Source organism: Natator depressus, chromosome 7 (assembly GCF_965152275.1).
Source record: "Natator depressus isolate rNatDep1 chromosome 7, rNatDep2.hap1, whole genome shotgun sequence".
NCBI lineage: Eukaryota > Metazoa > Chordata > Testudines > Cheloniidae > Natator > Natator depressus.
Window position 1 is genome coordinate 109501496 of NC_134240.1, and position 16768 is coordinate 109518263.

At 40.6% G+C, this 16768-nt stretch overlaps 1 protein-coding gene across 2 annotated transcripts in view; it reads left to right on the top strand.

The window, feature by feature from the left end:
* SHTN1 (shootin 1) overlaps positions 1-16768 on the top strand; it is a 99077-nt gene that overhangs the window by 50282 nt on the left and 32027 nt on the right. The window contains exons 9-10 of one of the 2 annotated variants that reach the window (XM_074959273.1): positions 11877-12023; positions 13861-14014. In XM_074959273.1, coding sequence (XP_074815374.1) covers positions 11877-12023; positions 13861-14014 — 301 coding nt within the window. The remainder of the gene's footprint in view (positions 1-11876; positions 12024-13860; positions 14015-16768) is intronic. The other variant, XM_074959274.1, reaches the window with a different exon arrangement.

Below are 16768 nucleotides of genomic sequence, written 5' to 3' on the forward strand. Positions count from 1 at the left end.
AGCAGTGCGGACTGACGCATGTTCATTTTCATCATCTGAGTCAGATGTCACCAGCAGAAGGTTGATTTTCTTTTTTGGTGGTCTGGGTTCTGTAGTTTCCGCACTGGAGTGTTGCTCTTTTAAGACTTCTGAAAGCATGCTCCACACCTCGTCCCTCTCAGATTTTGGAAGGCACTTCAGATTCTTAAACCTTGGGTCAAGTGCTGTAGCTATCTTTAGAAATCTCACATTGGTACCTTCTTTGCATTTTGTCAAATCTGCAGCGAAAGTGTTCTTAAAATGAACGTGTGCTGAGTCGTCATCCGAGACTGCTATAACATGAAATATATGGCAGAATGCAGATAAAATAGAGCCGGAGACATACAATTTTCCCCTAAGGAGTTCAGTCACAAATTTAATTAATGCATTATTTTTTTTAACCAGCATCATCAGCATGGAAGCATGTCCTCTTGAATGGTGGCCGAAGCATGAAGGGGCAGATGAATGTTTAGCATGTCTAGCATGTAATACCTTGCAATGCCGGCTGCAAAAGTCCCATGCAAATGCCTGTTCTCACTTTCCGGTGACATTGTAAATAAGAAGTGGGCAGCATTATCGCCTGTAAATGTAAACCAACTTGTTTGTCTTAGCAATTGGCTGAACAAGAAGTAGGACTGAGTGGACTTGTAGGCTCTAAAGTTTTTTGCATTGTTTTGTTTTTGAGTGCAGTTATGTAACAAAAAATCTACATTTGTAAGTTACATTTTACGATAAAGAGATTGCATTACGGTACTTTTATGAGGTGAGTTGAAAAATACTGTTTCAATTGGTATTCTATTGTTTAACAATGCGATTAAAACGGCAATTGCAATTAATTTTTTTTTTTTAGTTAATTGTGTGAGTTAACTGCATTTAATCAACAGCCCTAGTATTTAGGCATTACTACACTTACTGTTGCAATGCCTACCTGGCTTGAAAGCCTAAATCTCATTTTCAAAAAGGATTTAGGTAGCTAGGAGCCCGAATCCCATTGACAGTCTGGACCAATGTCTCTGTGTAGACAAGCCCATAGTCTTGAACCACTGCATACAGGTGTGTTTCAGTCAGGTACAGTTCAGTTACTAAACCCTTAATTGTTTGATTAATGAGTTAGTAACCAAAGCAGATTTGGATTTACGTGATACATAAGAGAGTGCCTGAAGGCATCTACCATATGTTAAAAATGCTCTTGTACAGTACCAACTAGAGTAAATCTAGCAGCCTCCCCCAAATGACCAGGAATGACCAGTCAAAAGGGAAACAAAAATCATCCACTGAACAGAACAAAAATCATTCTTATATGGCCCTCAGCACACACCCTTCCAACAACAAACGCCTAGGGAAAGAGATGGTCTTTGAAGTATGCCCTTAGGGCAGAGATGGGCAAACTATGGCCCACGGGCCACATCCGGCCCGTGGGACCCTCCTGCCCAGCCCCTGAGCTCTGGGCCTGGGAGGCTAGCCCCCAGCCCCTCCCCCATTGTTCTCCCTCCCCTGCAGCCTCAACTCACTGCGGTGACAGGGCTGTGAGCTCCTGAGGCAGCGCAGCTGCAGAGCCTGGCCTGACCCGGTGCTCTGTGCTGCGTGGTGCGTGGCTGGCTCCAGCCGGGTAGCGCAGCTGTAATGCCGCCAGCCACCAGTGCTCCAGGCAGCACGGTAAGGGGGCAGGGAGCAGGGGGGTTGGGCACAGCCTCCCCTAACCAGCTCTCCATACAATTTCCAAAACCCAATGCGGCTCTCAGGCCAAAAAGTTTGCCCGCCCCTGCCTTAGGGTCTGTTTGGACCAAGAAGGGGAGAGTTTTCCAAAGTCCTGAAGCTCTTGAACATCTTGCTGGCAGACCCTCTTCTTTTAATATCAAGGGACCTGGAGCTTGAATGCTTCCACTGGTCACAACTGTGGAAGTCTGGCAAGGGGAGATGGGCAGTCTCCGGTAGGAGCTTCTCTGACCATTTATGGCTAGTTGAAGTCAATGGGAATCTTTCCATTGGGTGGTTTTATTTTATTTTTTTAAAGAGTTTTAAATCGGGGCCTAATGGTCTTTTATAGATCAAAAACCATACCTGAAACTCCACCTCAGTGTATTTAAAACAAAAGCAGTTACAGATGTGGAAACTGAAGTGAATTATCTCTCTATATATAATAAAAATATTTACCTCTAGATTGTGTTGTCTTGCTCTAAATACTTTGATCTTCGGATAGTTTAACTTACTCATCACACTTACTATGGGTAAGTGGCCGCAATTTTTCTCCTCCTTTAAGTCTCCTGGGAGTATACAGTTGCTGCTGTTTTATTACCATTTCCCCCCATGTTTGCCTGCGATTATGTCCATATAATTTTTATATGCTGAAAACCAACATATGGGGTTACGAAGGATCACCTTTCAGACCCTACATTTTGCTAAGTCTTTTGCACTTCTTACCACTCCTTTAGCTTTCCCTTCTGAAGTGCAGCACAGTTATTTACTTCTGAATACTGGATGATGCAGAGATTGTTGCCTCTGTCAGAGATAAGCAATTTGTATCTACAGAGCTAGGATATTTGTCAAAATGTACAGGGACACTGTTTGTTTGGTATTATGGGCCCAGAATTTTAAACTGAATGAAAATAAAAGCAAAACAAAAGTACCTGCAGAACTGAAATATTTTCAAAATTGAAAAATATGTAAGCTGTGTTTTAGTATAAATTCAAAGTTTGTTACCCAAACACTGCAGTATTGTGCCAGTGCAGGAGAACATAAAAGTGAAATTGACTGTAGAAACTGCCATAAGAGTGTAAGTGATTACTTTTTGCCACTTTTCTTTGTTTAGTCTTTCTTCAGTGTCAGAATTCAGTGAAGTCAAAAAAGTAATGTATATATTAAAAGGGGGGGGATTTTAATCTTAAAATCACTTTATTTTTTAATCTATTGTTGCAAATAACACCTAAGATTATTTGTTTTTTCAGTTTGATTTATGTTATGCATTTGACAGCATAACCCACTGGTCAGTGTGTTGCATCTCCTCCTTTGTGACCAACCCATAGAGGATATGGTTCTGTCACAGCTCTCATGTGGAGAGCCTGACTCTTTAGCTCAAGTGCTCTACTAAATCTTTTCCGCACTGGAGATCCCTGGTTCAATCCCTGGTGTACAAGCCAAGAAGCGGCAATTAGTATGAAGTCCATTTTACTGTTTCCCCTGTATATTCTATTTCCCCTATTGTTAGTTTGGGTCTTTTATGAGCAGTGGGAGAGAGAAAAACATGTTAAAATATTGGAAAACATGATTGTAAAATCAGCATTTTTAGAGGGACTCAGGGACAGGCGTATTTGAAACTACTTTTAATAATTTTGACATTGATTTCAAGTTGGTATCCCTTTAATAATATGAGGTGGTGTTAAATGCACAGACCACGACCTTGCAGTCACATCTATGCAAGCAGATCCTGGCACTCATGTGAAGCTCAGTGAGGCTTCATGTGGGCACAAGAATCCACTCACACAGCTGACTGCAGGATTGGGGTCATAGAAGAAATGTGTTTAACAAAATATGATTTTTAACACATTGGTTGGATATGATTTTATAATGATTGCATTATGTTATCTCTGGCATTTCGGGAAGAGGCCAAGCAGCGGCGGGGCCTTGGGGCAGAGCGCTGGCAGAGCCTTGGGGCGAAGAGGCAGAGTGGGGGTGGGGTGGAGCAGCGGGGGGGCGGAGGTCGGGGCGAAGTGGCTGGTGGGGCCTTGGGGTACAGCAGGGGGCGGGGCCACAGTTTGGGTGATGGGGCCCACAAAAGATTAATCCAGCCCTGTGGGTGTTGAGCACCCCCTATTTTTTTCGGTGGGTGCTTGAGCCCCAGAGCACCCACAGAGTCAGCGCCTATGCCAGGAATATCTTTTGGGATGTCTTGAAGTGCTCTGATGTCTCATTTTGTCAGTCAGGTGGATTTTTTCTTTATAACTGTAGAATAGGTGTTAAAAATTTTACTAAATGGAGTAGAATTTGCTTTGAGTATACCAGGAACACACAGGCCAGTGGAGCGAGCGTTCATTGTGATGAACGGTATTTGGAGTGAGCGGAGACCCTGTGAAAGCCATTCTTTCGCTCAAAGTTAATGTTAACCACACTTATTCAGAGCTTCATGATAAAACTCATTCTGAAAACTGTTCCTGGAAAGGAGCCACCACTCTAAGTAATATGCATGTGTCACTGTTGAGTAATAGCAATGCCAGCACACATGCTTTATCATAGTGCACTTCTGTCTTTTATATGACTATTTTGTGAGCCAAGAAATATTGTCCTGGCTTTTTATTTTGAAAATAGGGGCCCTTTACCTAGAGGGGCCTTATTTATTTATTTAAAGAGAGTGAACACCTGCAGCTCCTCTTAATTTCAGTGGGAGCTCTGCATGTCCAGTAGGTGGAGGACAGGGCCCACCCATTCAAATCAAACCCTTCCATGTGTGGTTATGCATCTCCCAGGTGACACTCTTAGGATACCATTACTACTGAGATAGTGGGAGTCAGGAAACCGTGCCGGCAGCTGGAATAGGGGGCATTTATGTGTGATGCTTTTTGTGCCCCCTGTCTTTGCTATAAGGGATGAGGATCTACCTCTGAAGTGCAGGCAGTTGGGAGGGGAGTGTGTGTGCTTGCTGCAGGTGAGAGAGAGAGTGAGCGCGCACACACATAGGAATGAGAGAACACTTGAAAATCAAAGCTTTTTATTTAAAAAAAAAAAAAATCCAGTGCAGCTTTAATTATAGTCGTTCTGCTAGCACCACCATAATATGTATTTAATTAATCAAAAATGATGTAACTTCAAACATTAGAATTCATTCTCTTTAGAGGTTCTAAAGAAACTGAGTAAATATTGTCAGCTGTGGTGAAGAAGGGGGGAGAAAGAAAAAGGGTTTAAAGTGAGTCATCCTTTGTAAAAGCTACAGGAATCTGAATAAAAGGACTAAATAAATGGTGCGGGGGGAGAAGGGGGGACAGGACAGATGAGGGAATAGAAAATCTGTATCCACCTGAATAAGCCAGGGCTGTTAACCTAAGGATCTTGGCAAGCGTAATCAGAATGCTAGTGTCATGTTTTAAGAGACATTTTAAGATTCATCAGTTTTTTGTGAAATGCTATACAAGAAAACAAAGGCACAGAGAGGGGATCTTGAAGGCCACAGCAATAATGTAGAGGCTAGACCTGAAAAACAATATTCCACGAAGGAAAGCAAACTGTTAGGTACCATAAACACAAATGAAAAGGAAGATGTGACAGTGCTGGACGGGGGGTGGGGTGGGGAGGGAGGGGGAGCAGAGCTAAGGATCTTAATGCTGCAATCACATATGCTTAATAAAATATTAAATGTAAAAGATTTATTAAGCATGTATCTTGCCTTACAATGATACTTGTAAAGTTCTTGTAGACACTTTGTTAGCATCTCTCGTTGGCTTCTATAAAATACCTGCACCTGAAATTACTTTTGAAACCTTGCTGAGAAATGAGGTAGTATGTTCCTCCAAATTAGAGTGCAAGGCTGTTGTTTTATGCTGCCTGTATGTGAGGAAAAATGAAAAGCAAGTGTAGAGTTGCTGTGCAGGTTTGTTAGGGCTGCTCTTACTTTGGGTATTGGTACAGTTGCTGCCTGAAACACATCACTTGGTGAAAGAAAGAGGCTTCTGTAAATGTTTATAGTGAGCAGCAGAATGGTTTGGATTCAGCTGGTATATTTTAAGAGGCCAACCGAGGCTATATCCAGGGGTAAATTCACATTTTTATAGTCCCCTTTTTAATATAGGTTTTGAAAGAACCCTGTAGCATGCCCTGCCTGCAGCTTGCTTTAATTTTCCTCTCAGTGCCTGATTGTTACATATGCATTTTAAAAGTGTGTATATACAGTACAGTGTGTCTGTCTGTATGTGTACATCAACTGTACAGTACAGTGTCTGTATTTAACTTCACCTTCAGGATGCCCCTTCCATTATGGGGCCCTGTGAAAGTGCTTGGTTGGCACTTTATTTAATCCAGGATTGAACCTTCCTATATAAAAAGCACAGATGCTGTTATTCTTTTTGTGACTGTTAAGAAGGACTGTCATAATTGCTACAAACGATGATGACCTGTGCCCCTCATGAGATTGCATGCAATTGAGTCAGAGATCTGAGTGTGTTGCATTAGTGATGAGCTGCACCAGAACTCTTGTTTGGAGCCATTAATAGCGTTTGAGTCATTTATAATGACCATGTGGCATGTCTGCAAGTGGATACCACAGGACCTGTGCTCCTGGAAAGACTTTTCTGTTATGCAAACCTGCGTCTATGTATTGCCAAGGACGGCTTAAGAAAAGCTGGTATGTAATAATTAAGCTTGGCAGAATTCAACTTTTAACTTTTGATGGATAATATCTGTTTATTTTTAAGCTTTTTTTTTTTTTTTTTTTTTTTTTACTTTTATGTATTTAAATTTTCACAGTTGCAGGGAATAATGGGAGGAGTCAGACAAGAATTATTTAATGACAGTAGATGTTGAGATTCAAAAAGTTAAAGCTTTGTAACTGTTAAAACACAAATTGTCAACATCTCCTGTCAAATATACAAAATAAATATCCTTACATCAAACTCTACTAATCTTTCCAGCAGCATTTTTCTTTGTCTATTTATAAATTTTGATTATCTTCTGAGGAAATATTTTTATGTGAAAATGACAAAATTGACATTTATTGATAAGGTAATCCTTCCAAGCCTAGTAACAATAATTAATTCACTGCTTAGCTGGTTGAACTGAAAATAATTGAAATAGAGGAGGGATATGTTTAGGTCTTAAACCCTGAGCTTGAATCTTGCCACCTGTAGAGCATGATACAAGACTAATCTCTCTCATCAACTTTCATCTGGGAACAGACTTGTGAAATGGCCAAAGCTGTTTGCGCTAGAAAGTGTACTGCCTAGATCTGATTCCTCTGAAGTCAGCCATTTAATCTGTTGGGAAGAGGGTTAAGAGATTTGCTCCTCTTCCAAGAAGCATCTTATCTGTTTCTAAATGGATTCAGTGGCATCCAAATACAACAAGGCTGGGTGCCTTAGAAATATATAGAGTAATATAATCCATTCTATATGATGCTAAAACAGGAAAATGTTAATTGGAGAACATTCTTTTGCCCTGTCAGCAAACACTTTGTTTGATACGTTGGTGCTATGTGCAAGTTTCTGTGCTGCTGAAATGTGTTTTAATTAGATGGTCTTGGACATTTAATTTTTATATATAATAAAAATTAATGTCTTTTATTTAGTGCAGACAAACTGACCTCCCAAGTGAGCGTATAATCATATTTTACCCTCTCGTTTTGCTTCACTTAATATTTTCTGTCCTATCCTGTTTTGTTCCCTTAATTTAGGGCCTGATCTTGCAAATACTTAAGCATAGGTATAATATTTTAAGTCAGTGGGACTATTCATGTGAATAAATTATTCCCATGCATGATTACAGAATCAAGCTCATACATACGAAGCATTTTCTGGCTTAGAAATCTCCGTTTCTCCATATTGTAAGCACCATGTACATTATCTGTGATGCTTAAGAAAGTAATAAAGTAGAGGTAGTCGAAAAACCCAGGCAGTTTTCTGTGAAATTTTTGAACAAAAAGTTTTCACTCAGTTTTTTGATAGAAAGTGTTTGATTTTCACAGGAAAACCTTGAAATAAAATTATTACAATTTTCTCCCTTTTTTTTTTTTTTCCCAAAATCTACTGATGGGCTAAGTTGCAGTGTTTTAATGTTTCCTTTTGCCACTCAGTAGGCTTTCAAAAGCTGAGGTAGTTTGGTACAAAGGGAACCGGAACCCTCCCCAAATTATAGCCATCATTCATTCCTTTAGATTTGTTGGCAAAAAAGGGAGTGAAAGGATCGAAATCTGGAATTTTGAAAACAAATTTTTCAATTCTGAAGTAAAAATGTTCATTTAGCTTTGAAACTTGTCAAGAACATTTTGAAAAAAAATTCAGTTTTTTTCACATGAATACACTTGAGTTTTTTGACAAAATCCCGTTTTTCAGCAGGAAAATGTGTTGACTGAAAACCCTGTGACCAGCTCTATTAATAACATATTGCATGCACCTTAATTTGGGCTGCTAAACATTTTTCCACATCAGAATTATAGAGAAACTGTTATGCTGTTTTCTCGTGTTCTGTCCTTCTTTTCAGAGAGGACTTAAATTTCACTGGGGGCAACTATTCTGCGTGACTGAGTGACTTTGTTGTTTATCAGTGGCATTATTGGTTTCAAGACTCCATGTGCCAAATTGATCTGTGGTGTAACTTTGAAGTTCCCAGTCCTGATTCTTCTTTACCTTGCCTCTTCTGTAAATCACAGACACCAGTGCAAAGTGAGTGTAAAATGCGACCATTGTGGTTTTGTAGCATTACACACCCCATTTGAGGACCCAATCCAGCACCTTTTGAAGTCAATGGAAAGATTCCCATAGACTACAGTAGAGCTGGATCAGATCCTAAACCACAATTGAGGGTGCAGGGCAATGCAAATTCAGGGATCAGTTTGATTCCAAGACTCCACTTATACTATGGTAAGCTCCTGTTGGTGAAGCATTGAATTAGTGTAGGTTCTGAGTAAAGAATGCTCTCTCCTTCCAATAAACCAAGCCTGTCATTCTTACTGGAAATGTGTTATCTCAGTTTAAGGCTGTGACATCCTCTCCATTAATAACCTTTGTTTCCATAGGTTTATGGATGAATTATAAAATGGTGATAGAGGCTGAAAGTGGCCATAAAATATTTCAATCCAGAAGCAATTTTTAAATGTACTACATATTTGCAATGTTGCTTCATTCTAGTACAACTGAAAAATGAAACCTTGCTAAATATTAGCCCACCAGATAGCCTAATAGTTCTTATAGTGTGCAAACCAAAATAACATGGCACAGAAATTAAACCTTTTTAAAATGGCTTCTGCTCATGCACAGTAACTGCGTGCTGGATTTTCAGTGTGCCTTTTTTTGAGATATTTAAAGAAGTTTTCACTCTGCTTCTAATTTAGTGCCTGCAGTAAACTGCAGACAGCATCAATTATAGGCACAAAAGAAAGCATTCAGGCTACCAACAGATCCTGATTGTAAAAATGAGGGTGTAAAATAGAAGCAATTTTTCTAATATGTCCTTTATTTTCCATATGTGACTCAGAATGCCACCTCAGTGGAGTCAGTTGGGATCTGTGTGGCCAGATCACTGGGTCCATGCAGACCCTCATTGAAGTCAGTGGGGTGCTACGTAGGTGCCAGGATGGAGCTCACTGCCATATCAGGGTCAAAGATCCCTTCCACTGTCAAGTAATGAGAATCTGTAAACATTAAATGCTGTATTGTCTTTACCTGACTCAATTGTCTTGCTCTCCCAGGCAGACAATAGATTTTATACTCTGGTGAGGAATGCTTTAGAAATACCTGTAAGCAGTTAAGTTATTACTCTTCAAAGATGTTTTATGTTTAATCTCCTGATCTAGAAAACCCAAGTATATGTAATATAATGGGCTACCAACAAATCCTGCCAGACATTCAAAATTTCAGATGGGCAGTCAGCTTTAAATATGAATTTCTTCTTTGCTTTTGGTCAGTTTATGGCACAGTTTTAGTATTGTTTAATGGGTCTTTTAACATATATTTGTAGGACAGTATGGCTCCCGATCATGTTTCAGTGTGCAGAAGGGAATGCTGTGCATACCCTAGTCAGAAATACAGCCATCTGCCCATCTTAGTGTTTTGTATAGCACCCATCACTGTAGTATATAAGTACTTCACAGGACAATTAGTTCCATGTAGCGAGTTCTCCAGAGGAAATCTCTGATCCATTTGCTGCACTGTGCTCTCTGCTTTCTTCTTTTCTAAAGGAAGGTGAAGGAGACCAGGATTTGTATTGAAAGTGAAGGTGACCAAGGGTGGGGCAAGGCTGACTTAAACCTAATCCTGGCCCACTACTCAAAGTGACCATGAGGAAGATAAACCATTACTTTGCTTCAGAGAAGAGTCACTGCAGTTGTCACAGGAAGCTAACTTCTGCTGTGTTGTGGTCCCAGACCCCCACAACAGTCCCTGTTTTTATATAAGTGCAGGACTGGAGCCTGTAGTCATAGTTTTCTCTTCACTGAGTGCTTTCCGTTCTTTAGTGCCTTTCCCACTGCATAGCTCTACCCAAAGACGTGTTCTTTGTTGGCTTTTTTAATATTAAGGTCACATCGATTCTCTCTCTGTTTTTGCAATCGGATTGCATTTGTGAGTCATCTAGACTGTATCAAAAGTTAGGGCTGGTCTACACTAGAAGCGCTACAGTGGTAATTCTCCTGCTGACATAGCACAGTTCACACTGGTGCTTAGGTTGGTGTAACTTACGTCGCTCAAGGGAGTGGCTTATTCACACCGCTGAGCGACATAAGTTACACCGAAGTAAGTGGGAGTGTAGACAAGGCCTTTAAGTTCAGCGAGCTCAGTAGCTTCCCTTTTTATTATCAACCTCCATAATAATACATTATGTAGCCCAACAGAATGCTGGATAGAAACTTGCTACAAAACTCAGCCAAATAAATAAATACACAGACATCTGATTGCATTTCGTTTTTTTAATAATATACCAGTAAGTCCAATAATAGTGGACTGGAAGAAATAGTTTGTCAGACTGTTGTGGTGGTAACTTTGGCCAGGAAATAAGCAGTGAGGGAAACTGTCAAGATTTCATAGAGCTTTGCATTTATAATAATTTGGTCATAAATCATTCTGCTGAACAGTGGATCAGTTTTTCAACAATTTGGGGACAATCACTGTACTCGGGGTGTTTTTTTCATAAATGATCGAAAGTGTCTCCCACAGAATAAACACTGGCTGTGCTGGTACACCCAGCATTGTCATCAGAAATCTCCTCTCCTAGTTACACGTGTCATTTCTGCTACAAAGATGGGGTTCTCTTGGGGCCAGTCCTGAATTCCTTGCTCACCCAACCCCCCGCACTGACTTCAGGCACAGCCCATGTTATTGGCAGCATAGAGCTGCAGGGGTAGCTCCTTGGGGAATTTTATTGCAAGAAAGCAGAATTCTCCCTGGAGCTCTCCAGCAGACAAAGGGAAGTACCCTCTATATTTGATCTGCGCAAAGGCCTGTGCAATCCCTTGCAAGGGCCCAGTGGCCTATTTAAAAGGCTTGGAGTAGTGACACCGACCTGATTTACCCCCACATCTTAAACCGAAAGTATCAACATTTGGGAAAGTGAAAGAAGTGGCTAGTTCAAAATTAAAAGGGAAACAGTGGCTTTAAAGGCAAGTTGTTGAGACTCTCTCTCAGCCCCATTTTTACTAGCCTAAAATATCACAATAACGCACCACCTTCTTTATGGAGTAGGCGCGCATGCACACACCCCACCCGCTCACCTTGTATTGGGAGCTAGGCAAGTGTTTCAGGAATAAAATCTACCACCTGACACTTAGATTGGGCATGAGCCTCTCTATGGTCACTGTTACAGACCCCATGCTCTTTTGGCTCCTATCCCAGTGACTGAACTTCTCATCTAGTGAAGAACTGACTGTGTAAGTGCTTGTATACCAAGTGAGCTTTAATCTCTTAAGAGAATACTAATTTAAATCTATGAACTTTAATTTCAGTGTGTTGCAAACACGCACAATTTTTTAATAATAAATGACATAGTTCTCTTAACAAGGAGGCACTTTATGCACTTAGCTATTGTAAACTTCCCCCCCCGCCCCGAGTTTCTTAACCAGTGCTAGATGATTCACTATGTTTATTATTATTATTTATCTGGGTCCTGTTAAAATGGGAGACTTTACTTAACCATTCAGTTTTTTTTGGCGGGGGTGTTGTTTTCGGCAGATGTATATTGAACAAAACAAGTTGAAAAGACAAAGTCATCTGCTTCTGCAAAATTCTGCTCCTGATCAGCAGCTATTGAAAGCTTTAGATGAAAATGCCAGGTTGACCCAAACACTGGAAGAAGAGAGACATCAACACCAGCAAAAGGTAGTGTAAGATTTTTCACCTACTATAGGATAGCTTCTCAAAGCTCTCATTAATTGCCATTTATTAAATGTGCTCAGCACAGTTAAATGCAGAGATCTGGTCCCTGCCCTATCCCCTGTCTCTTTGGATCATTGATAGGGTCTGAACACAAAATCTTCAGCACTTACACCCTGATTCAGGAAAGGATCTCTCTTCAAGATTGCAGGTAAGCACATGCTTAGCTTTAAGCATGTACTTAAAATTATGTCCTGAATAGGGATGGAGTTAAGCATGTTCTTTCCTGAATAAAGTCTTGAAAGCATGCTCCTTTAACACTGGAGGTAAAGGAATTACCCCACTAGCTGGTAGTTGGTAGTAGGCGCTTAACTCTTTTGTGAACCAGCCACTAAACCTGATAAAGGCATGTGCTAGTATGGATTACCAAAGCACTAGGAGACTCAATGGATGATAAGTTTGAGTGTTGCTTTTTAAATTGATAGGGGTGATGATGATGTCACATTGACATGCGTTAATATTTATGTGCCTTGGGGAAGGCAGGGATTTTTCAGGAAGGATTTAAATGAAGAGAAGGCAGGATCCAGGCATCCTGCAATGAGAAGGTGGTTCCTGGTTCCAGAGGAAATGAAAAGAAAATGGAGCAGGAGAATGAGAGCAGTAGAAGGAAGTATAAATTCCACAGTATTGGGGAACTATGGAAAAAGATAAAAATTATACAAAATGCTGTGTATATGGGTGCTGTGGAAAACCCCATAGTTATGAAAGGCATGAGAAAGATGGCATCTCTGAAGTAAGAGACTATGTAGTATGGTATCTGTGGATCTATGACCATTTCCACCAGCTGAGGATCTGCACCCATAAATCACTTTAGTTTTTAGTGTGTGTATGCCATAGGGCAGTGGTCCCCAAACTTTTTTGTCCATGCCCCCCAGAAGCCACATTGGAGTTGGGGCCACAGTCAGGAGTGGGGCTGGTGCTGCAGCTGGGGCCTCGGCTGGGAGTGGGGCTGCAAGCAAACCCGCGGTCGGGGCTGGGAGCCGGGGCCTGCGGTTGGGAGCCAGGGGCTGCAGCTGGGGGCCGGGGCCAGGGGCTGCGGTGGGAACTGAGCGTGGGGGCAGAGCAGGGCTGAGTGGTACATGGGGTCTGGCCTGGGCCCTGCTGTGCCCCCCTGAACGTTCTTCTATGTCCCCCACCCCACAGTTTGGGGACCACTGCCATAGGGTAATGCTCAGTAGCTGCACCTTCTTCACATGTACAGTAAAGCTAAAGGTACATTCACTTAATATATTTATTTAAAAAAAATACTTGAGGTGTAATAGCTGGCTTTTAGAAAAGCTCTGATTTTTGTAAACTAGACCAAATTGTATATATTTAATAGCTATGGAAGTGGTTGCTTCAACATACTTGAATGCTGCCACTCAATCTGATGTCATTCTGTAGTTCATCCATTGACAACTGCATGAACTGCGGAAGGAGTGAGTTTAAATAAGAACCTTTAAACAGAACTAAAAAAAAAAAGGTCATTAATATTTGCTTCAAATGAAGAAACTCTGTTCAAATAAGACGATTAAATCTCTAAAGAAAAAAAGTCTTAGTTAGACATTTGAGGCCTGGAGATGTTTGTAAAACAAAATTGGGGTTAGGTTAGAAAATTAATAGTGAGATCTTTGTGACTCTCTTTCAAAAATGTTTGCTTAAAAAGTCTTCTCATGTATATTACTGCAGTTTACAGCGTTCCTGCTAATCTCATATTCTCAATGGCCCAGCTATTCAACAAGGCAAAAGACAGAATGAGCATTTATTTTTTATTGTAACAATGTCCAGTGTTTGCCATCTGCAGGTTAAAGAATTAGAAGAGAAGTTAGAAAATGAAGCACTGCATAAGGAGATCAGTTGTCTACAGCAGCAGCTGGGACTTCTGGAAGAAGATAAAAAGGAGTTAGAACTAAAGTGGCAGAACTCTGAAGAAAAAGTTAAAAACCTAAAGCATTCAGGTAAAATCACTTAATTAAATTAAGTTTAGAAGTGAAATTTTCTCAAGTGTTACTGGTGCAGACCTAATAGAATTATACAAGATACTTTTGAGATGAAACCATGAACATCTGTGCATAATTGTTGTTTCACAGTATGAAGTTCAGTGACTCAACTCAACATGTCTAGAATCTATTCAGTAGAAAAATTTGTAAAATTTTTGTGGCATTGTGATGGGGCATACAAACCTCACTGGAGAGCGGGTTAAGGGGTTAAGGAACAGCTCTGGTCTCAGGTAGCCCTGTCCAGCAACACTTGCAGGGCCTGCACAAACTGGAGGCAGGGGCCTTTAAAAGGGAAGCAGAGCAGCTCAGAGGCAGGCAAGTAGTGGAAGGGAGCAGACCTCTGCTCTGAGGGAGAAGTGTTGCCCAGGAACTCATTGTCTCAGATCTGACAGCGCAGACATGTGCAAACCTATAAAGGAGAGTCAGGTGACTGAGTGTGCAGGTTAGAGACTTTATTGAAGAAAATTCTTTGGTTTACTCTAGGAAGCTAAAGGAGGCTTGGGTAGGAGATGGCCTGGGGGGCAGTTGTATAGCACTGCAAGGTAGAGTGTAGCTGCCCACCATAGGGCCCTGGACCGGAGCTGTAGAGGAGGTGGACCAGGGTTCCCCTTCAAGAGGATATTCACCTCGGTTGAGAACCCAGCTGGAAAAGACCTTGACTGTTCAAGGGCCTAGACCCCAAGTCCCTATGTTAAAAGGGAAAGACTGGAAATTCTGGGAGAGATGGGGGAAGCACTGAAGGACGGGACTGTGTTTTCAAGAGGGATATGGCCTGCCACCCTCCTGTCTGACCACTAAGCAGCATGGTCGGTGGTTGTTCACCTTCCACAGGTATATAAAATGAAATCTTTAGGTAACTCTGAGTCTACAGTACATGACTATTCAATGCACTGTTTACATGTGAAAGGGTAATCCTTTTAAGTTCAGCTGAAACTTATATCTTTCATTGACTCAAAAGACATAAATAAATAGAACATGACAGTCCTGTTAATTCTTTCACAGAGATACACACATAATACACCATGGCTTATCAAGTAGCACCCCTATTGTACAGATGATGAAGGGGAAAGCTCTCATGTTTCCATATGTGGAAGTTATCAAGCAACTTAGGAAACCACACAAGCATTTAGTAGTCTTGATCTAGCAGTTATCGGTGAATTTGTGGGAATGATTTGGCCCTTCAGACTGAGTTGTGAGAAAACAACTCCTGCTGAAGTGAGGTTTTTTCCTCATATTACCGGCTGTTCTGATACTGACATTTAAAGGGTAAATACTTTATTCAGAACTTGGCAGAGGGAATTAACTACATGACTCATGTGGGTTTCAATGGCTGAAATCCTTGGGAATTGTGTGTCTAATTCCCTGTGCATCATGCTAAACATTTATCCCCTTACTATCTGACTGAAAAAATTGTCTGGCTTTCTGACTATTTGTCCAGTTTATAGGCTAAACCAAAGCCTCAAGAACACTGACAAAAATCACTTACAGTACATACAGTGTGGAACAAGTACTGTAATTTAGTTATCAAAGTCTTATATGCTAGAATGGTGCCTGACCAGCTTACAGCATCATGCCTATTAAATGCTAAAAACTGTAATTTAACTCTCTTTATTTAAAATTGCCATTTCATAATAAATTCAAAATATAGTTAGCAGCTGGTGAACTACTGTTTAACTATCCAAACACAGCTGGAATGTGTAGATGGAAAATGTCAGAGAGAAAAAGCATACCGATGTGGTGGTGTGAGCTTCTGGAAAAAATATTTTACAATTTTGTGTGTGTCAAATTAATCATAGATTCATAGAATTTAGGTGGAAAGACGTATTAGATCATGCAGTCCATCTCACACAATCAATGCAGGATTGTTAGATGCTTGCTTACCATGATAAGCACATATAAGCAGATAAAATTCCCTAGAATATATTTTCTTAGGGCTCGCTTGTTCAGTCTATTTTTAAAAGTCCCAGATAACATGGTTGCCATGGTATTTTCTGATAGCCATTCTAAATTTGGTATGTGATTAAGTTTAAAAACCCGAAAACTAAAGAATTCCTTTCCATCCTTTGGTTTTACGTCTATCATATCATTATATTCCATTATCTCCCCTCTGAGTCATTGGTTAGCCAAGCTACACACATTTAGATAGTTCAGTTTTTCCATACATTTTTAACTTCATTGTTTTTGCTCTTCCCTAAAGAATTAAATGAAAGTTCTAAGATTCTGAGAATTGAACACTTGTGTAAGTTTCCCATCGTTACAGTGTGTCTCTGAGAGTGGGGAAATGGAAAATTGATCCCAGCTTCCACCAGATTCTGATTCGGGCACAGTTTGTTTCATGTGCAATGTGGCTAGAAGGCAGCCAGATGTCCAAAACATGTGAGATACATGTGGAAATACCATTATTTTGAATGGGGGATTGTGTGTGCCTATCATATGCAATGCTTCGAAAATGTAACCCAGGCTGTCATTATTATACTGACACCAATAAGGTCATTCTGGCTACTGTTGGGTAGGCATTTTCACTATAAGTCAGATCAGATACTCAACGTATAATTAATTAAAATTAACAACAAAGGGGAAGGAATGCAGGCCAAAATAGGGAAGGTCAGGTTAAAGGATATTTAGGTAAGTTAGAAGTACTCAAGTTGGCAGGGCCTGATGAAATTCATCAGAGTACTTAAGGAACTAGCTGAAGCAATCTTGGAACTGATA